We start from the raw sequence: 21454 nt of genomic DNA on the forward strand, positions 1-21454 counted from the left end.
ATAAGATTAAATTCAAGGGATAGGTATTCAAATGGCAACCTTTTAGGTATTCTATATAATGTGCGCTATTTTTTGGCCTCTAGTTTGGATGATTCCCTGGCAAAGCTTGCTCCCCAGACTTCAAATCCATAGAGCATACAAGGAACTATCTTGGCCGTGTAAAACAATAGTATTTTCTTTATGGAGCAACCTCCTTGATTCCCAAAAAAAAGACTAAAAGTATGATACATCTTCATACATTTGATTTTCACTTCATCCTATTGTACCTCGCATTTCATTTTGTTGTCCAAGTAGATCCCCAAATATTTGTAACATTTCACTGCTTCAGTTCTTTTCTGGTCAAGGTACCAGTTCAACCTGTTAGTATTAGATGTCTTTGTTTTACCCAGGAAGGTATGATATGATATAGCATTTATAACGCATCTATACGCAAGTGTTTCAGGCGTGATGAGGCAAGGGAGGGGAAACAGAGGGAACACAGAGGCAGCGATCCTACTAGGCCAGGTGACATTGAGATAGTGCTGGGGAGGGGGGAAGGGGAAAAGTGTGGGGGGAATGGGGAGCAGGCAGTGCCGTACATAGGATAACAGTAAAATAAATAAAGGCAATAAATAATAAATAAAAGTGCGGCTAGCTCTTGGCAAGTGCAAGGGTAAGTGGAGACATCAGGTGTCAAGTGCTACTAGGGGCTGTAGGGATGCAGAAACAGTCCCTGAGTGCAAGGGTTGCCAGGGGGGCAGTGCAGGTGTGCAACTGGCGGGGAGGGGTCCTAGGCCCGAGATCATAGGGTAGCCAGGTAACCAACGCAGTTTCAGATTCCGCCAGGATATCAGCAGGGGAGAGGCGGAGAGAAAGCAGAAGCAAAGAGGAAGGTTTTGATGTGCTTCCGGAACTGGAGATGGTTCTCCTGAAGTTTCAGGGAGGCAGGGAGGCTGTTCCAGAGGGAGGCCCCAGCAGAAGACAGAGATCTACCACCAACTTGCTGCTTGGAGAAGCGACTAGCCCTGAGGGAGTTGGAGGTGGATGAGCGAAGAGAAAGAAGATGCTAGGAAGAGAGATTTGAAGGTATTGCGGCCCCAGGCCCCAGAAGGCCTTGTGGACAATGCAGAGGGTTTTGAACTTAATCCTCGCTGCCACTGGGCGTGACAATTTTGGTTTTAGCAATATTTATTTGGAGGCCGTTTTCATTTGCAAAAATTCCTATCAGAACTAATTTCTCTTGCAGGCATTCTGGGGTATAATCAAGCAACAAGAAGTATTCAGCGTATCTGAACAAGTCTATTTGGAGAGACCCTATTTTTATTGGGCAGGCTCTTGCCAAGTTGAAGTTTACAGCCAGGTCAGCTAAAGATAGGTTAAATAATGTAGCTGCCAGGGTGCATCCTTGTTTAACGCCGCACGTGGTCGTAAAGTGATCACTTAGTCGCCCTTCACCATCTAATCTTATGGGTACAGATGTGTCAGATTACAGCAGCCTAATCATAGACAACCGGCCAGCTGGAATCTTCCAGGAACTCAATTTATTCCATAGCCAATTCCTAAGAATTGTGTTGAAAGCAGCGCTTAAGTCTATGAAGGCTGCATAGACTGGCAACTGTCGACGACCCCAGGCATACTCAATGGCACTCGTTACAGTCAACAGATTTTGGATCGTACTAGAGCCTGTTCTGAACCCTGTTTAAAACGGTGGTAGGATCTTATTAGCATTTATCCAGATGTTCAATTCCTTAAGTAAGATTTTCACAAAAATGTTGGCTGGGATGTCTAGCATGCGATAGTTCAACGGGGTCACTCCAACATCCCTTTTTGTGCATAGGTAGTATTATGCTTTCTTTCCAACTCGAAGGGACCAAACCACTTTCACCAATGTGGCAAAAAAAGGGCGCACAGTGCTTCTGCCCAAAGCCCAGAGGAAAAACATAGCAGTCCATTACATGTGCCGTCCGGGCCGGCAGCTCTAGATGTTGGAAGCTGCATAATCTGTTTAGAAATTTCAGAGACTGTGGATTTACATGGCCAAGGTATGAATGTCATGTCTAGAATTTCATTGGCAGGTATAGAACAGCCAAGAGTATTTTGGATATGGGTCTGCCAGCTACTTTCACTTACACCATTAATCGGTAAGATACGTTTAGCAGCACCTTTCATAACAGACCAGATGCCTCTCTTGTTATTAGTTCTGGCATGGTTGGCTAAACGCAGCCACAGATTGTTTGTACTGCTCGCCCCATGCTTTCTTAACCAGGAGTGATATGCTCTTGTCAAGTTTTTAATATACACAGATAGGTCTTCACCAACATCTTGTTTACTATTGTTATTCACTGCAGCTGCTATATCATTTCGAAGTTCCTTTTTTCTGATCTGTATTAGCCGTTCATATTTTCCACCATTATAGGCTGCCGGTTTTAGCGTTCACTGGTACTCTTGTAATTTCTTTTTTAGCCACTGCCTCTTTAATGGTCATGACGGCATCAGATAATTCAGATAGGATATCCTGGGCAGAAAGTTCTTCTGAGCTGTGCCATTTCACCACTTAGGGGGAAAGGATAGACTCAGTATGGTTTTGGCTTAGTCTAACTTAGTGGGATTCCACATAATGAGGTTGCAAGCAGGATTTAAATAAATGTCACTATTAAAGTCATGTTCGATGGTTCAATTTTAGTTTTGATTAATATGCATGACGGCAGATGATCACGCTTGTCTCGAGGGACGACTGCCATGTCAATTATCATTTCCAGGGTATTGGTATTAACAAATAAATAATCAATGGACAAGCAAGATTTGCCACTCATATGGGTGAATGTGTGAGATGCATGCTGAGTCCATTGAGCATCGTCATATTTGGTTTGCTTAGAAGATTTGCCCAACCTTTGCCTTGGGTCTTAGACTCAGAATGCGTGAAGGGCTTGGATTTCTTATCCTCAAATTGCCATGCACTAGAGAGCCCTATTCTTGCATTAAAGTCTCTGACTATCATTGTCCGCAGATCATTTGGATAGCGCCCCAATATTTTTTCCACAGTATTAATATGGGTTTATTGCCTACTAGATTTGGAGGGTCATAAATATAAATAAATAGAAGTTGCTTAATTGTGGATGCATCATAGTCTATCATCATCGCCAGGACCATGTATGTTGTCCACTGGGTATCAGATAGTATAAAAGGATGACATGCAGAGACTAACAGTCCTCCCTTTGGCCTTCCGTTAGGGACCTTTACTGCTTTGACTTGCAGTCTACTGCATCCATCAATGTGGCACTGATCAACCATCCATGTGTCTTGAAGTGCAACAACACTAAATAGATCAATATACGCTAGAAGGTCTTTCTTCGGCAATGATGTAATTGAAACCCCTAGTGTTCCAAGAACAGATGAAACTGCTGTCATTGAGAGGTTTTGGCAAATTGGGCCTGAAAAGCTTTTGGTAGCCATTGCCAATGCCCTTCAGTCTCATCAATTGTTCATGAGTGGAGACCTGTTTGGTCACCTGAGCTCAACTTATCGTGTGCAATTATGGATTGGCAGTTATTTTGTAGCAAGTATATTTTGTAGCATGCTGCTTTGTTTCTGGTCTATATATGGCATGTCCTTGTTGCATGTCTCTTTGGTGGTACTTAAATCAGGATATTTTGCTGTGGACATTCACACCTCAGTACAGCAATAGCCGAGCTTAAATATCTCATTCTCAAAGCGTAGAATGTATTCACAAATGGCCCTGGTGCGACACCAAAACGTTCAACGTCACATTTGTCTTATCCTCAAGTTGGTCAACTATTAATATGTCTTCATTTTGGATGACTCCCAGGGGGACAATATCATGTAAAATCTGCAAAACAGCTTCTCGATTAAGGGGGAAGTTGCTGGTCTATTCCAAATATCGATTTTAATTGCAGTGCTTGTATTGAATGAGGGTGATCAGAGCGTTCATAGCTCGGAGTAAGATTACAATCATTTGTAGATTTCATAGAGTTGTTTACAGGTACCATGATACTAACACTCTTACTTGGAGTGGCGGGCAGCAAAACAGCCAAAGGAGCATTTGACGCTTCAGCTTCACTCTCTTCCACAAAAATGCGTTTCACAGCTTCTAGAACATTATCACATATGCCAACATTCGTCTTCGTTTTTACTTTCCTTATTTTCCCTCTTCTTTGAGCTTTAGAACATACGAGTAGTGTTGAGATATTACTTTGGTTTCCGTTTACAACACTCGGATCGCTCAAATACTTCCAAATGTCATTATCCCTTTTCTTGCTTTTTTTTTGCCTTTAGTTTTGGGGGGAAATGTGGCTTGGTGGACCACTACCGTGTGACTTTGTGCGTCAACGGGAGCTATGGGAACATGGGCATTTTTCTCTAGATTACTACATTGCTTTTCTCTAGTGTTCATCATTTCCACAGTTCTCTCTTCAACACTGGACTCTAGGTATGAAACACAGCCATTAGTGGTAACGGGTGCTGTCTTCGCCCCATAGGTTATTGCTTGGGATATTTTCCTTTTCTCTTGTTTACCTCGAGTGTGCGTCCTATATGTTTTTTTTCCTATGGTAGCAGTTAGATATGGTCGACACAGTTTACGGGTCATGTAACTGTGTGTCATCTATCAGTTCTACTTGTACAGCAGCGTCTGCAGTGCTCTTCTGAATAATGGAAGGCTTATCACATGTGTTACTATTACTATCACCGGCAGAGCACCTTCCTTTATTATTGTTTCTATGTAAAAGGATAGATTGCACATCCAGTTTTTTTCTCCATACTTCCACATCTGGACACCAACACTGACAGTACGTGTTCTAGTATTTCGAACATAGCATCAGAAGAGATGCTTTGGATACTATCATTGCAATTCTCATCACTGAGATTACCTTCAGTTTCTGAGGTCCATGGGTTTGTGATTAAGTCACATTCAAGTCTCTGGTTCGTTGGCATCTTAGTGTCCACAACACCAGAGGACTTCATAATGGTATTTGCATCTAGGTCCGCCGGTATTACCAGGGCATTGGGATTAACTAATTCACTGAGTGATTTAATGGGGAGAGACTCAGTCATAGTAACATACACAATGTCGCTAGATTCCTCTGACCCAACTTGTATTTGATCCACATCTACTCCTTCAGTATTATTGGTTGTGTCCAAGTTAGGACGAGGGGTGTGCTAGACTATGCTGCTCATTAAGGCTAGTGATTGAGGTGGGAGGGTCAGGATTGCATTTACTGCCTGATCATCGCTTGCATTGTCTGAAGTATCTTTCTTATCTGCTGGGTTGTTAGACCAGCTGGGCGTTTCATTATTTTCATCAATAGATGTCACTCCGTTTTCAGCTACATGTATTGTACGGTCATGGGTAAAGTTAGAAGCAAGAGGCGTTATTATGCCAGTAGATTCCACCATTTGTGTTCTATTTCATTGTGTGAATAGTACGTTTTCGATTAATTTGGAACTCAGGCAAGGGTGTGAGTTGGTGAGGTCATTAGTGAGTTCTAGCGCAGCCTGTAGCTCGTCTATAGTATTATGGGGCGAGGGGCATTTTTTTGGGATAGAATTTCATTATCCTGGCATTTTTCCTAGTTGGTTCTTAGAAAGCAGGTGTTTTACAAAGTGTTTTTTGTGTACACGCTCTGCTAGTGCGACGGCAAGCGGAGCGTGCCAATTCAGGTGCGAGTGCAGAGACTACCATATGGGTATTGTTTGTTTGTGGTTGGATGAAAGGCGCAGCATGAGGATTTGTGCTGCAGAGAGTGTAATGCTCCTGTTGTCACAAAAAACAGGCGGATTGTAGACAGGCCACTGATGTGCACTGCACTGACGCCCAGGCCCACTTCAGAATAGGCGTGGTGCCTGGGCGTAAAAAAAAGCGAAGTGAGGCATGCTGTTTAGCAGTCTCACTGCGCCTCGACCAGAATCAGGGCCTCGGTCACCTATGTTCTTCTAGTGAAAATCGTCTTGTTGCAATTGCAGCTAAACACACTGGGAACAATTTCAAAAAGTACTAAATGGTACAGAGTGCATCCGCAAAATTTACACTTCTATTCAATGCAGTTCCCTCTGTGCAGTTTTAGTTATGTATACTACAGAGTGCAAAAAAAGGGGTTCTTTATGCAACTATTATGCAATTTCTACAACGGATTCCTATGTATTCTGACGGCTTTTAGCATGCATGCTGGTCTGTTGCTTCACGCTATATGCAGCTTCAAATATGAAATGCAATAAAAACAGCGGGAAGATTCCATAGGAATGCATGGGTGTTACACCAACACGAGAGTGTCATGCTGGCACAAAAATCAAGTGGATTTTGTGGGGATATATAAGGCGGACTCGGATCTCCTATTTCATGCCACCAAAAAACACAAAAAATATCCAGAGCAGTGCTGGCGAGGCAGGCATAACACATATGCACCTGTCTTTTGTGCGGTTCTAGGCCCTTTCATCAGAGTAAAGACCTCACGGTAATACATACAATACATGGTCAATAAATAACCTAATAATAATGGTAATTTACTTTGACAATATTACATCATCATTTTATTTGTATTAATGGAGAGTCACCCCATACTTTCCTACAGGCCCCCTACCCATCCTCGCCTTAACCTTACCACACCATACCCTGCCGCTTAATGCATATACATACCTTTTCATGGCCATGATGTAATTTTGTCGAAGTAATTTACAAGGTATCTTAATTTGATAAAAGGACAGTACAGGTGTTCCACCATTTTTATGTACTCTGTGGACCTGCCCCAAGATGTTTCCTGACAAATGTTTACAATCCTAGGGTGTTCCGGTTGGAACACTAGTCTGATTTAACTCCGATCCTCCTCATCATATCCAATACCAAATGTTCTTAAATTCCTTTAACTTGTTCGTAGTTGAGCGGTTGCTAATTGATCTGTCACTTCATAAGTCTTGAGAGCTTCCTGAGTTACAGAGAGGAATATCTTTAATTCTGTGTTCTCACTATTTATGAATCATCCATCGTTGCTGTATTGCTCATTGTTGTATGTAATAAGTGCTGTGAAGTGGGGTATCTGTTCGTTGAGCACTTTATTCATTGTAAAGTACCCTTGTTAATAATAAATGTATATGGTAAAAACATGTTTTAAGAAAATCCATGAGATTCCAGAGGCAATTTGTGCTACTGGACATTAATTCTGCTAATATACACTATGGAGTAAGAAATGCATAGAAATGGGCATCTCAGAGATTCAATCGTAGAACTCTTATCATAAAATACCCAAAATGTTTATCATGTTAATTTTTTTATTTTGTTTTAGGGTAAAGGAGTAGAGGAAACATTTTGGTTAGTAGGAAAGGAAGGTTTTGGAAAGTCATTACCTAGTCCGCCAGAGTTAAAGCCTGGGTAAGCAACAAATGTATCATTGTTTTTACATAAAAATGCTTTTAGTAATTTTGTGTAATCTAAAATGTGACTATTTTTTTGCCAGCATGTATTGTTTCCAAAGATAAAAAATTGTCACTGCCGATGATATTACATTGTCACATTTGAAGGGAATCTGCCAATCAAGCATTTTGTTTTATCTGCGTACGACATGTATGAGTAAGGGTGGGGTGCAGATTGTAAGCAGCATGTAGGCTGTGTGTCATACTGACAGACTTTAATGTTGTCGCTACCACCCTTGTAGGCAGGAGATTAAATATTTTATGTTGCAGCACCGATTATTCCTTTGAAGAGCTGAAGACGATAATATGAATTGCTATTTAACAAATATATGTGATATATCCATGTGTGTCATATAAATGTTATGCTTTACATATATATTTCATGTCAAATATCTATATATTATTTGTATTTCTCTTTATACATATATACAAATATATACCATTACATTGTGTAATAGTAACATAATTGATTGCAGCATTTCAAAATGGCTGATATCACACATGAACATGTATAAAAATAATAATAATAATAATAATGTTAGTGGTATTATTAGTAGCATTTATGTGTTAATAATAGCAATATTACTAATTGTATCACTAATAATAGAAATAGCATCTGTTTTAGTAGTACATATAGTAGTATTTTTCCTCAAATACAAAACATATATGTGATTTGTTAGGAATATAAATCGACATATGCGCTCAGCTGAAAGGCCAAAGAAATATTGAGGCTTAGTACCACAAATAAAATACGCCAATCACGGGTTGAAAAGATGCAAGTATCTTTTATTACTGTACAGTTTCAAAGCAAAACAGATAGCTATCTGGCTCCCAACACCTCACAGTGTGTACCAGCAAACACAGTGAGGGGTGAGAGTGCTGGACATCTAAACACAGACATATTTATACAATTTTTCAAACTTTGTCTAGCCTCTCTCCAAGCTAAGAAGTTACTGGCTAGAGTTTGTGACCAGTTCATATGACAAATATAAGGGATAAACAAGTTTGCATGTCCATGAAGTCACAATGATGCTGTTGGTTCTCTGATCCACGGTAAGCCTTATTCCAAGAATCGCTTCAATGCAATTCAGCCAAACCACACGATCTAAGTTTTTTTTTCCATTGTCTCAATGTTTATACAAGGATGAGGCTTGTGAGCGCAGACAACACTTAGATGGTAGTTCATTCGAATTACAAGGTTTCTTTACATTGGTCAAACAGTCTGCTCTTGGTCAGACTAAACATTAACAGAACTCAAAGGTCGTTCGGCTCGACTGCAAGTTGAAAACACAGTCCACCATTTTAGAACATGAAACAAGAATTTGAAATCAAAATGGCGGATGATTCTTAAAATGGCAGCGACATCGATGGAAAGTCGGAACATTATGAATGCAGTTTTCTGTTTAATGCGAATGGGCTTAGGTCAATACTCATAAGAATGCAGTATTATGTGATTATGTTTTAACACAGCCAGTGAATATATATGAGCACACACCCTAAGTGAATGTCTTGAGGGTCGGTTGAATACTTGTATAACACAAATAAGAGGGATTTTGTAGAATAGGTGGGCATGAAAAGATAGCCCTGCTATACATCAAGTGCTGTAGGGTATTTTATGTAGATTTGGGGCCTGGCGGTATTTTCTTACCGCCAAAAATAATTTAGCAACAATCACTCCTTGTATTCAGATTGGGTTATGTATAATAATAATAATAATACAGTGGATATGCATTATTTCAGTACACAGGCATGCATGGTTGGTATGCGTGGTTGGTATGCGTGGTTGGTGGTATTTTGGTGAGCATAATTCCCTTGTTTTATTTGTGGCCCCAATATCCAGCACCCCTTATTTTTGTTTAGATTTTTCGTGTGATCACCATAGAGACCTCAGGCTTACATTTCAGGAACACCACATTTTCGCTTTTAGTGTGCCACCATGGGCAATTTCTCGCTGTCTTATCTACGGCAGCGAGCTATCATGTGGTATTTTTCACTAACTTATATACGGTAGTGAACTATGTCCCGGGTCTCTATTTTTGCTGACTCATGTACCTTCAGCAAAAAGGCTATAACACACACAGTTATTTATAATTGCTCATACTGAATGACATTTGCTCATACTGAATGGCTGCAGCCAAATCTTATTTTTAGCTACCTTGAAAATGACAATTGCACTGTCTAAACATCTCCCCACATCATCAGCACTGTATTGGTAAATATAAAACACACCACCCGTCTGCTTTCAGATATTTGTGTGTATTATAAAAGTTGCATTTAAACACGATCTCACTCTTTACAGAAATAAATGAAATAGCACAGTAACAGCATTATTTGTGATACACTGAAAAGAGAGTGGCGGAGACAAGAATTCAATTTGTAACATTAAACATGTGGGTAAAGCACAGGAATCTCCTTTCCTACACTGACTGAATATTTTCGTTTACACTCAGCCCCCACACCTCAGCGAGATAATTACCAGGCTTATTCAGTATGTAACTTCTTTGGCTGGTCGCCTTCTGGAGGGATTCACCCAGCAAGGACAAGCATCTGCTGTCACTCAAACTGGGACTTGTTGACTGGAAAATCCAGTCTCTGCAACCAAGTTGAATCTGCTTTAGGAATCAGGCATCCCCAGTTGTCAACCCCGTCCTTCTTCGAGCTGTGTCCAGAATTGTCTGCCTTCTTCCCCTTTTCAAGATTCTACAGGAAAACTTGGTTACCGAATGCTTGTCCAATAAGATTCTAGCATGTCATCTCCTCCCTCACTACACAATGGCTTATTTTTATTACAGTTGCAACTGTAACAAACTGATTTCCTGCTTATTCGAAGTCTTTGCTTCCTGCAGTTACTGTGGACAGAGCACGGAAAGGCAAAAGAAAAAAAAAAGTTGAATGTGTGTTTAAAACTGATTTTCAGAGTAGGCCTCATTCTGCAGTGAAGACACATTCTTTTATTAATGAGTTATAATTATTAGTCTTGTTAGTGAGTTATTGTTTGTTAATTACCAAATGTGTCTCTTGCAACATAGGCATTTCAGGTAAGAAATGGTGTGCATTTTGAAGGTACAAATGTGTGCTTTTAACTGTGAAAAATGTATTTGCATTTTACATGTAAAAATTTTGACTGAATAACCTGCCCTTACTTATATGTCCATGTTACACTGGCAACACATAGCTTGAAACAACTGCATCATGCAATGCACCAAACCCATGCAGTGGTGCAGCATAAAAATGCTCAATAACACAAGTCTTGCTGTACCACATTATATCAATGCACCAAACCCATGCAGTAGCGCTGCACTTCAAAAAGAAAATAAACATGCTATACATTGATCCTGTGCAGTGGTGCTGTACTCTGTGCTCCCAAAACACACTAAACAATCCTACATATACCCTCCTTTTTTTTATTTGGCTAATCCGAGCCATAATTGGAAAAAATCCAACTGGTTCCTTTTCTTCTTTCAAAAATGTAACAATCCAATACAATTAACATTCTTGTTGTGAAGATGAAAATTGAAAGTCGCTGTTCAATCAATATAATATTAAAATTAATCTGAATTTATCAATTCTTATAACATGTTCTACATTTTCCTTGCCAATGGAAGTGTCCAGTCCAGTATTTCAATTTTATACTTGAAGTCAATTGAAAATAATAAAATAAAACAACTAACTAAAACAAATAATTAACATAACAGATTTAAACAATTAATTAAAATAATAAATACGTGGAACTCCATATGTCAGGACTCTTGTCTGCCTCTTTTGGTTCATTTGGGTACTCTTTCATCTTGGTACTCTTGGATCCTTCTCTATAGAAATCATCTTTTCTTTGGCATTCCGGCTATTTTGTCTTCACCTCCACCGAGAGGCAGGCATGTTTTGGTCTTCATCCAGGGGACTCCATATTCCATTGTCTCCCGTGACCTCCGGTATAAATAGTTAATGTTCTAAACCAAAATAGAAAAGAAACAGATTAAGTATATAGCACAATACTAACTTCACCCTTTTGCCAAAAATAAAACATTTTTTTTTTCTGAAATTAAACACAGGTTAAAAAGAAAATAAGCGTACATGAAACAACATTTTAAATTCAATGCATTTTCATTCTGCACAACGACCATGAGCTTCCATTATGTATATATATTTTTTTTATATTATTTATTTATTTACATATATTACAGTGTTTATGTGCCATTATAATAATCAACTTTTTAACTTCTCTGTCACTGCCTCCTGACTGTACCCATTTATTTTATCTGTTTGTGTTCAAGGGACTTTCTGTTGTATTGTGTGCATCAGTGGGCAGTAGCCCCAGGGCTTTCTGTTTCTACATGCTCAAGCCGCCTGATCTCGTGTCTGGAATGGCATGGCTTGATCTGATTTACATGGACAAACTGCTCTATCGCTGTTTCACCTTCATTCTTCAAAATTGTATACATTACAGGAGAGATCTTATCTATAATTCGAAATGGCCCCTGCCAGGCTGCTAGAAATTTAGAATGTTTCTGTTTACTTTTTCTAAAATGAAACTTGTACACCTGATCCCCTACACTGTATTCTCTCACTGATGTTCTTTTATCATAGTATGTCTTAGCACTGTCAGTAGCCCTTTCCAGATTTCTCTGCACAAAAGCAAATGCATGTTGCAAATGCTTCCTCAGTTCATCAATGTACTCATGAACTGTGGATGCACTCACAAGTGTCTGCTCATGTGTTCTGTATAGTAGGTGTTGTGGCAACACCATTTTTCTACCTGTCAAGACCTCATAGGGGCTAACACCTGTTGCTTTGGCAGGAGTTGATCTGATTGCCATCAAAACCAACGGTAAACGTAAATCCCAGCTGGAACCTGCTTCTGCCACGGATTTCTTTAAAATATCCACAACAGACCTATTGCTCCGTTCAACTCCACCTGAATAGGCTGCCCGATATGCGATATGTAGTTTCCTTTTCACACCCAGTATTTGCCATACCTTACTCATTAGGGTACTTGTGAAATGACTTCCTCTGTCTGACTCAATTCTTTGTGGCAACCCAAGCCTTGAGAACACATGGTTCACCAGCAATGGGGCTGCTGTTTGCGCACTACATTCTGGTGCAGGAATACATTCAAACCACTTCGACATCAAACATATCACACTTAAATTGTAACGGTGTCCTCTGCCCGACCTTTTTAAAGGGCCTACATAGTCTATTTGCAAATCTGACCATGGGAGAGTTAGGCCTCTTTTCATCAATGGTGCTCTATGCATTGGTGAAGCAGGTTTAAATTGGGCGCATACTAGACATCCTCTAGTATATAATTCCACATCTTGGGACATATGTGGCCAGTAAGCATAATCTTTCAGTATTTCCAATGTTTTTTGTGAACCTCTGTGGCCTGCAGTTATTGCATCATGTGCATGTTGTAGCATTAGCCCTCTGAATGAAAGGGGTACCACCCACTGTATCTGTCCTGTTATGGACTCTCTAATCATGAGTCCATCTTGTAATCTAATTCGTTTTTTATTCTTTAATAGTACCCTCAACTCTTCTTTTCCCATACAATCATTTTCTGCTAAAGGTTTTTGTTCAGGATCTATGAAATGATTATAATAGATTCCCAAAATTCGATCATTCTTTTGTGCCTCAATCAAATCTTGGTCTGGTGTGTCATGGCCCCATTGCACCACTGGTTGATCTATCTCCTTTGGTGCTTTAGAACGTGTTACTGCATCAATCTGTATTTCACCCAGTAAATCATCAATAGGTAGTAATTCTCCCATCACAGTCCCAATTTTAGCCAGGTGGTCTGCCTTATCATTTCCCTCCTTATCCTCTCCTGGTGTTTTTAAATGCCCACAAATTTTTCTCCAGTATATTGTTAGATCATTCTCTGACACCAATTTGTCTATGGCTTGTATCATTTTTCCATGTTTAAGTGGCTTTTTGTTGTATGTAATCATTCCTCTTGCTTTCCAGCCAGATAAATACTCCACAAAACTATTCCGTGCATAGTCAGAATCAGTCACCAGGACAAGTTCACTGAACTTTCTATCAACTGCAGTAGTAATTGCTTTTTAAATGGCTGCCAATTCCGCCACTTGACTGCTCCTAGCTCCAATCCTCATCCCTATACTGGGGACTCCTTCACATTTCAACCAGACATTTCCTATTCCTGACACTAATTGTTTATTACTGTCATTTTCAATGTGAAAAGCACAACCATCCACATATACAGTTGGTAAATCCTTGCATGTTTTTTCATCAAAAGCTTTGTGTGGTGATTGTTCAAATTCCTGCCAATTAGATTCCACTTCCATTTCATTTGATATTTGTTCAGCTGCGCAGTCATGTAAGTCAGCTACCCTTGAGCAATTGGGCTCTTTTTATTTTGTCCATATCTCACTTCTATAGGAAAACCTTGTAATGCCAGCGTCCATGAAGTGATTCTGGACTGCGCTAGATTACCTGACCTAATTCTTTTACTCTCTAAAAACTGCAAAGGTTGATGATTTGTTTCAATAATCACCTTTTCTCCCCGAACAATGGGGCGGAAATGTTGTAGCGCCCAAACAGTGGTTAATAGGGCCTTTTCACATTCATTAAATTTCATTTCAACTTGGGAAAATGCCTTACTTGCATAGGCAATTGTTTTGTGATTCAAATCATGTTTTTGTGATAACACTGCTGACATACAATGTTCAGAAAAACCTATTTCTATAAAGAAATCCCTACCTTTTATGGGATATGCTAAACATGGTGCCTTTACCAGACATTCCTTCAGTCTAGCCACTGCCCCAGACTGCTCTTTTTCCCATTTCCAGGGAGTATTCAGTTTAAGCAGTTTAGTCAATGGTTGAGTGATTTCAGCATAATTTTCAATTAATTTTCTGTTATAACCTGTCATTCCTAACAAACTTTTTACTCCTTTCACATTCTTAGGATCTTTTAATCTTTGTATGGCCTCTATCTTCTTCTTTTGTGGATTTAGCCCATGTTCAGTCACTTCATAGCCTAGACAGTTCACTTTTTTCTTGCACCATTGTGCTTTTTGCAAAGATACTTTGGCGCCTGCTTTCTGCAATTGGCCAAGCACATGTCTTATTTCATCAAAATGGCTTTTCAGGCCTTCATTTTTTATCAAGACATCATCAACGTAAACTATGGTTCCTCTTTCCGCTGCATCAGGCATGGCCTTTCTCAAAAATATGCCAAATTCACTCCCACTTTTGATGTACCCGAACAGCGTTCTAAGCCAGGCGTATTGAGTCCTGTCAAATGTAAAGGAAAATAAATTCTGTATCTCCTCTGCCAATGGCACGCACCATTATCCAGATGTGAGATCTAATGTGGTAAACACTTTTGAACCATGTACCTGAGCTAGGCCCTGATCAATGAATGGCAATGGCCATCTGGACACTGGCACTCTTTTATTTAACTCCCTCAAGTCTGCACATAGCCGCCACTGACCATTTGGCTTTAACACACCTAAAATAGGTGTATTGGATGTGCTATGAATGGGCCTGATGATTCCCCGCGATTCCAAATTTTTTAATAATCTCTGCCAATGGTTCTAAACACGCCAGCGGTAGTCTATACTGGTGTACAAACACTGGACTTCTGCTACACCCTTCTGGTAGTGTGGCCATATGTAAATCAGTTAAACCACAATCACAAGCATCTTTTGCAAATACATCCTTAAACTCCATAAATATCTCCCTCAGATTGTTTCTATCCTCATCGCTGTCACACGCATCCGCTAAGGAGATCTGCTCTTCTACCATTTTGGAAAATTCTGGAAAATCTTCTGGTAAGGGAATCTCGGCGCTTTCCTCTAACTGTGTGGCTGTGTCTTTTTGTAAAGCTACCACTTTTAAATATTTTGGCATATCAGCTTCCACTTCAATGGGCTGATTTTCTGTTTCATTTTCATTTAAATTAAATATTATGCAATCCTCTTGATGGCAGCACACTGTCTCATTTGAATCATAAGGATACACAGAATGAATTTTAAATATTCCTTTGGGCTGAGAGCCCAGGTGTTCTGGCAACTCACCCTTGGCATCTACATACTTTTCAGGGATATTTCCAATCACCATGTTATTTAAATCTGCTGTATAATGTGATTTTTGTATGGCCATTCCTAATGGGGAGTTTTCCTCTAAATGAATATCCTGACAACCTTTATTATTTACCATACTTTTTACAGATCCTTCACCAATATCTACCAATGGAGTGTATTCATAATCCAGGCCCTGCTGTTTTATGGATTCATTCAGGCACACAAATGCATCAGAATCTTTCATCTGCTGTGCATTTCTGCACTTCAGTGTTATTGCAACCTGTTTGGTGAATGCAGGAATAATAGTATCCTTCCTCATCTGTAATTCAACTGCATATGGGACCAGCTGCGCGCAATGAAAAGCTCTTCTTTTGTCTTCAAATTCAGGTGCAGGCCCACCTAGGCGTGACCATATCTTTTGATTAAGGAAATCTAACACCATACACATTCTGTGCATGATGTCATTGCCCACGTAAAAGTCATTTTGTGCTCCACTCACTATCCACACATTATGGTGAATTGTTTTCTGCCCAGTGCTAATTTTAAGCATGCATCTGCCTGCAATTCGGTTTTCAAAGTCTGTACCGTCCAACCCAGAAACGTATTGGTTTTTAATCCTACATTTCGGGATTTCCTCCCTCTCCATTATTTTTTGCAACAATTTATCATTAATGAAGCTCCTCTCCTGTTCAAGCGCTAAAGTGGCATTTATTGTTTTAAAACAGTCATTTAAACCAACATGAACCCATGGTTGCTCATCTTCCATGTGTATTTCAGCAAGAGTGGTAATGTGTTTTTCTGAATCTGTTTAGGAGCAATATTCTGTTTGAATGTTTTCTCTTTTAAATAAAAACGTAATGTGTGCTCATCTATGGCAGTCTGCCAATTTTTCCTTGGGTCCAAGTATATTTGTACAGGTAGTTTTTCATTGTCGCTCTGCATTTTGTCTTGACACATCAATATACCAGTGTCACTAGGTATGCAACTATTCTGGAGATATACCTCCACTGCATCATTTGTTTTGGCAACGGTGTGACATTCATTTATGTTGCTGTTTTGTGATTTTAATTTCTTAGGCCTCAATGTTTTTTTGTTAAAGGCCACAGTACTCCATTTACCCCATATATGAGAGGAGACAATCTTTTCAGGCAATCTGTCCCCATCAGAAATGGAATTTCACAAATAGATGTGATCAATACCTCTTGTTTCATTCTGTGCTTTCCTATTTTATGTCAACCTCAGTTACACCTACGATGGGCACCTCCTCCCCATTAAAGTTATGCACTGGACCTTGATTTTCCTTCACTGTGATCTGACTCTGTGGGGGTCTCCCTTCATTGATACTCTTTACCAGCTCCTTGGACATAATTGTGGCCTGTGCGCCAGTGTCAATCATAGCAAATGTGTGGCATTTTTCTTCTACAGTGATGGGTGCATAATATCTGTCCTCAACTTCCTCTAATACACATAAGAAGTGTCAATTCTTACTGATTTCAGGGCTCACCTTTCTCAGGCCTTTTTCACTTTTGGCTAAGCACATTGGTAAATGGAAAGACATTTTTCCCTCCTTTTTACCCATTTCTGCGCGAGAGACTTTATTCATTTCTCCATGATCAGAGGTTTTTTGGAGTGTGGCCACTGTTCGCCCATCCATCTGGGTAACATCAGAGACCACATTACAACCTTCCAACTGAACATGTGTAACAACATCATTCAGCAATGTGTCATTGTTTAATTCTGTGCATTTGTGATCATTTAGTGTGATACCAGTCCTTTCAGCCTCTTCAAAAATATGTTGCTCAAAGAATTCTTCAGGTGATTGACCCGTACCCTCCTTTTGAGTATTTCCTTTTTCTACCTGTGTTTGGTCATTGTTTTGCTTGCCCAGGGAAGGAGCTATAGCATCCCCACTTACTCCCTGTTCACTGGTATTCCTCATGCATGAGTCATTTTTCTTAAATCTGTCTCTTTGTTCTTTTGGAATTCCAGGTGTTTCTTTTTTATTTGCACAAATCTTCAATGTTTGATTTAGTTTTTGGTTAAACCGTACCTCTTTTTTAGAAGTATTTGCATTTTCTGTTACATGTTCATTTATTGGTGCTTTCACTTTTAAATCATTAGGCATCTCAGAGTCATTATGCAAAATTACATCAGGGCAATCTGTCTTTTTGGCACTGCAGGTGTCATAAGTACTTAGTCACTTCTCAGAAGCCCCCCGGTCATTGCTAGGGCCATCAGCCCCTTCTTTAGATGGTTGTTTTTGTGCTGTATAGAGCTTTCCTATTTGCTCAGCTAACATTTTCACTTGGGCCTCAAGGAACTGGAACCTTTCCATCTCTCTAGAATCCTCTTTCTGTGGCCTAGGTCGATATTGGTTGTTTTCCCCCTGATTGGATCTATTCTGATACCTCTCAGGTGATTGATATCTGTTGGGATGGTTTCTGAACTCTTGATTCATTTGTGGAGGGGAGCGGGGTGCACCCATCCTTTGATTATAGTCCCCTGGTGGGGAATCATTGTACTGAAATGGATTGTAGTTCATGTTTTGCCTCATGTCCTGTCTCTCAGATTGTGGGTACTGGCCCCTATGTTGATTTCCATTATCAGTAAAGCGATCCACATATCGGGGTCTATCCTGATTACCATATATCATGGTGTTGGGATCAAATCTGCTCTGTGTCTCCAATGACTGGTAGGGACCATCATTTCTTTGATCTTGATTTTGTCTCTGGTTATTGTTCATACCTGCCATATGAGGCCGATATCCTACCCGGGGTCTGTCCCCTAAATACCTAGGGCTGATGTAGCTCTCCCTATTACAAGGATCATGTGATTGGAACATTGGTACAGGAAAGGGTGATCTTTGTTGATTACCCCTTTGTTCAGGTGTCACATTATTTTTACCATGGCTTTGAGCAGACTCGAGGGACATTTTGGCTGACCTGATTTCCATTACTGTGGCTGAGGTTTCTTTAGATTTAGGTCTAGTGTCTTTCATTTTATCACTTTCTCTACCCTGACAATAGAGTACCTCATATAGTTTTGTGCTTTGATGTACAATCCATTCAAGGGACTTGTCACGGTCAAATTCACGGACCAATTGGGATATGTTGTCTTTCTGTAGCCCATAGAAGTATGCAGTTTTAAACTCATTGGAATTTGGGTCAAAAGATACATCAAAGCGAGAAAATGCTCTTTTTAAGTCTTGTAAAAATTGGCAAGGGGATGTATTAGGTCCAGCAGTGATTGTGTACGCAACTTTCTTTGCCTCCTGCAATGAATGAAAAGGAGAAAAATGACGCCTAATTTCTTTTTCAAACTCCACCCATGTCATATTTTGCTGTTCATTTAATCCCCTTATGATGCTGGCCGTCGGGGCATCTAAAGTTAAATGAAAATATTTTCTGTACTGTTCCTTAGGTATCTGGAGTGCTTTAAAAATGTCATGAACCGCTTCTAAGTGATCCTCAATGCAGCATTCACCTCCCTTTTTAATGGTTTGATCAGGGCTTTAATGGATTTCATTATTTTTATGGGGCTACTTGTTGCAATGCATGGAATTGCACTACTTTGTGATTCAGTCCTGTTTTCAGGTGTATGAGATTGGTGGCTGCCCCCAATGGGAGTATCATATCCCCCAAGGGCGCTGCAACCAAGTTCAGTCACCGGCCCAGTCACTGGAGCACCAGCTCTTTGGGAAGAACTAGAATTCACCTCCACTCCATTCAATGTGGTACCCTGCCGCCTCTCCTGGGACCTGGGAATGCACATTTACTGTTCTAATTCCTTACACTTTTTAAGGAGTCTGTTTGCTTCATTTTGCAAATAGTTGTTTTCATCACTCGTCTTATTAATCACCTCCTGCATGTTGCACATTTGCATTTGGCATTCATTGAACTCTTTATTTCTCTTGTCTCTTTCTTGAGTCATTTTAATCATTTCTTGTTCTGCACTCTGGAGATCACATTCTTTTTCACATTGTTCTTTTTGTAAAATCTGCATTTCTGAAACAACCTCATCTTTATCCTGTCTAATGTGGTCCACTAAGGCTTTTGAGTGTACCAATTCTTGCTCACTATCCCCAAATTGTTTCTTGCTTTTGGATAACTGTGCATCAAAGTCTCTGCATTTTAATTGCATGTCTTTTTGGCATACATCCAATTCTGCTCTTAACATTTCCTGATTTTTGCTTGCCTCATCTAATTCAGTCTTTAACCTGTTAATTAGCTGGGTATCATTTTCCTGCATTCACAGGGACCTATTCAAAATAAACCATATTTTGCCGCATAGCCGTATTAAACAGTCTTTCTCTGCACTTTTATCGGCTGCATTCAATAATCTTGTAAGGCAGACCTGAATTATGCTGTCTTCTGCAAAAATATTGTCTAGTTTTTCTATTTTGCACCTCACCCTGAATGCGGTCATGCCATTCTAAGGTACTGTTCGACGACCACGTCCCATGTGCAAACAACTTTGCCTCTAAATATTGCACTAGGTCTGAAAATGTGGTTTCCCTTTGTGACATTCTGAAATTTGTTTTTAGTAACACACTGCTATTATGAAATGAGTTCCCTTTAATGTACCGATGGCAGTGTGAGACACACTTGCCACGCCCAGTAGGTGCTCTGTGATCACTTTCCCGGCCTGCAACGCACCATAAATATGTAGGGTATTTTATGTAGATTTGGGTCCTGGCGGTATTTTCTTACCGCCAAAAATAATTTAGCAACAATCACTCCTTGTATTCAGATTGGGTTATGTATAATATTAACAGTGGATATGCATTATTTCAGTACACAGACATGCGTGGTTGGTATGCGTGGTTGATATGCGTGGTTGGTGGTATTTTGGTGAGCATAATTCCCTTGTTTTATATGTGGCCCCAATATCCAGCACCCCTTATTTTTGTTTAGATTTTTCGTGTAATCACCATAGAGACCTCAGGCTTGCATTTCAGGAACACCACATTTTCACTTTTAGTGTGCCACAATGGGCAATTTCTCGCTGTCTTATCTACGGCAGCGAGCTATCATGTGGTATTTTTCACTAACTTATATACGGTAGTGAACTATGTCCCGGGTCTCTATTTTTGCTGACTCATGTACCTTCAGCAAATACACACACAGTTATTTATAATTGCTCATACTGAATGGCATTTGCTCATACTGAATGGCTGCAGCCAAATCTTATTTTTAGCTACCTTGAAAATGACAATTGCACTGTCTAAACATCTCCCCACATCATCAGCACTGTATTGGTAAATATAAAACACACCACCCGTCTGCTTTCAGATATTTTTGTGTATTATAAAAGTTGCATTTAAACACGATCTCACTCTTTACCGAAATAAATGAAATAGCACAGTAACAGCATTATTTGTGATACACTGAAAAGAGAGTGGTGGAGACAAGAATTCAATTTGTAACATTAAACACGTGGGTAAAGCACAGGAATCTCCTTTCCTACACTGACTGAATATTTTCGTACACACTCAGCCCCCACACCTCAGCTAGATAATTACCAGGCTTATTCAGTATGTAACTTCTTTGGCTGGTCGCCTTCTGGAGGGATTCACCCAGCAAGGACAAGCATCTGCTGCCACTCAAACTGGGACTTGTTGACTGGAAAAGCCAGTCTCTGCAACCAAGTTGAATCTGCTTTAGGAATCAGGCATCCCCAGCTGTCAACCCTGTCCTTCTTCGAGCTGTGCCAGAATCGTCTGCCTTCTCCCCCTTTTCAAGATTCTACAGGAAAACTTGGTTACCGAATGCTTGTCCAATAAGATTCTATCATGTCATCTCCTCCCTCACTACACAATGGCTTATTTGTTTTACAGTTGCAACTGTAACAAACTGATTTCCTGCTTATTCGAAGTCTTTGCTTCCTGCAGTTACTGTGGACAGAGCACAGAAAGGCAAAAGAAAAAAAAAACTTGAATGTGTGTTTAAAACTGATTTTCAGAGTAGGCCTCATTTTGCAGTGAAGACACGTTCTTTTATTAATGAGTTATAA

The 21454-nt window shown here is 39.9% G+C and overlaps 1 protein-coding gene across 1 annotated transcript in view; it reads left to right on the forward strand.

The window, feature by feature from the left end:
• The window catches only part of LOC138528419 (retinal guanylyl cyclase 2-like), a 772203-nt gene that overhangs the window by 640941 nt on the left and 109808 nt on the right, over nucleotides 1–21454 (forward strand). Inside the window, exon 18 of the mRNA XM_069640033.1 lies at nucleotides 7272–7357. Coding sequence (XP_069496134.1) covers nucleotides 7272–7357 — 86 coding nt within the window. The remainder of the gene's footprint in view (nucleotides 1–7271; nucleotides 7358–21454) is intronic.

The sequence above is a fragment of the Ambystoma mexicanum genome, chromosome 7q (genome assembly GCF_040938575.1).
Source record: "Ambystoma mexicanum isolate Mex_15411 chromosome 7q, UKY_AmexF1_1, whole genome shotgun sequence".
NCBI classification, from domain to species: domain Eukaryota; kingdom Metazoa; phylum Chordata; class Amphibia; order Caudata; family Ambystomatidae; genus Ambystoma; species Ambystoma mexicanum.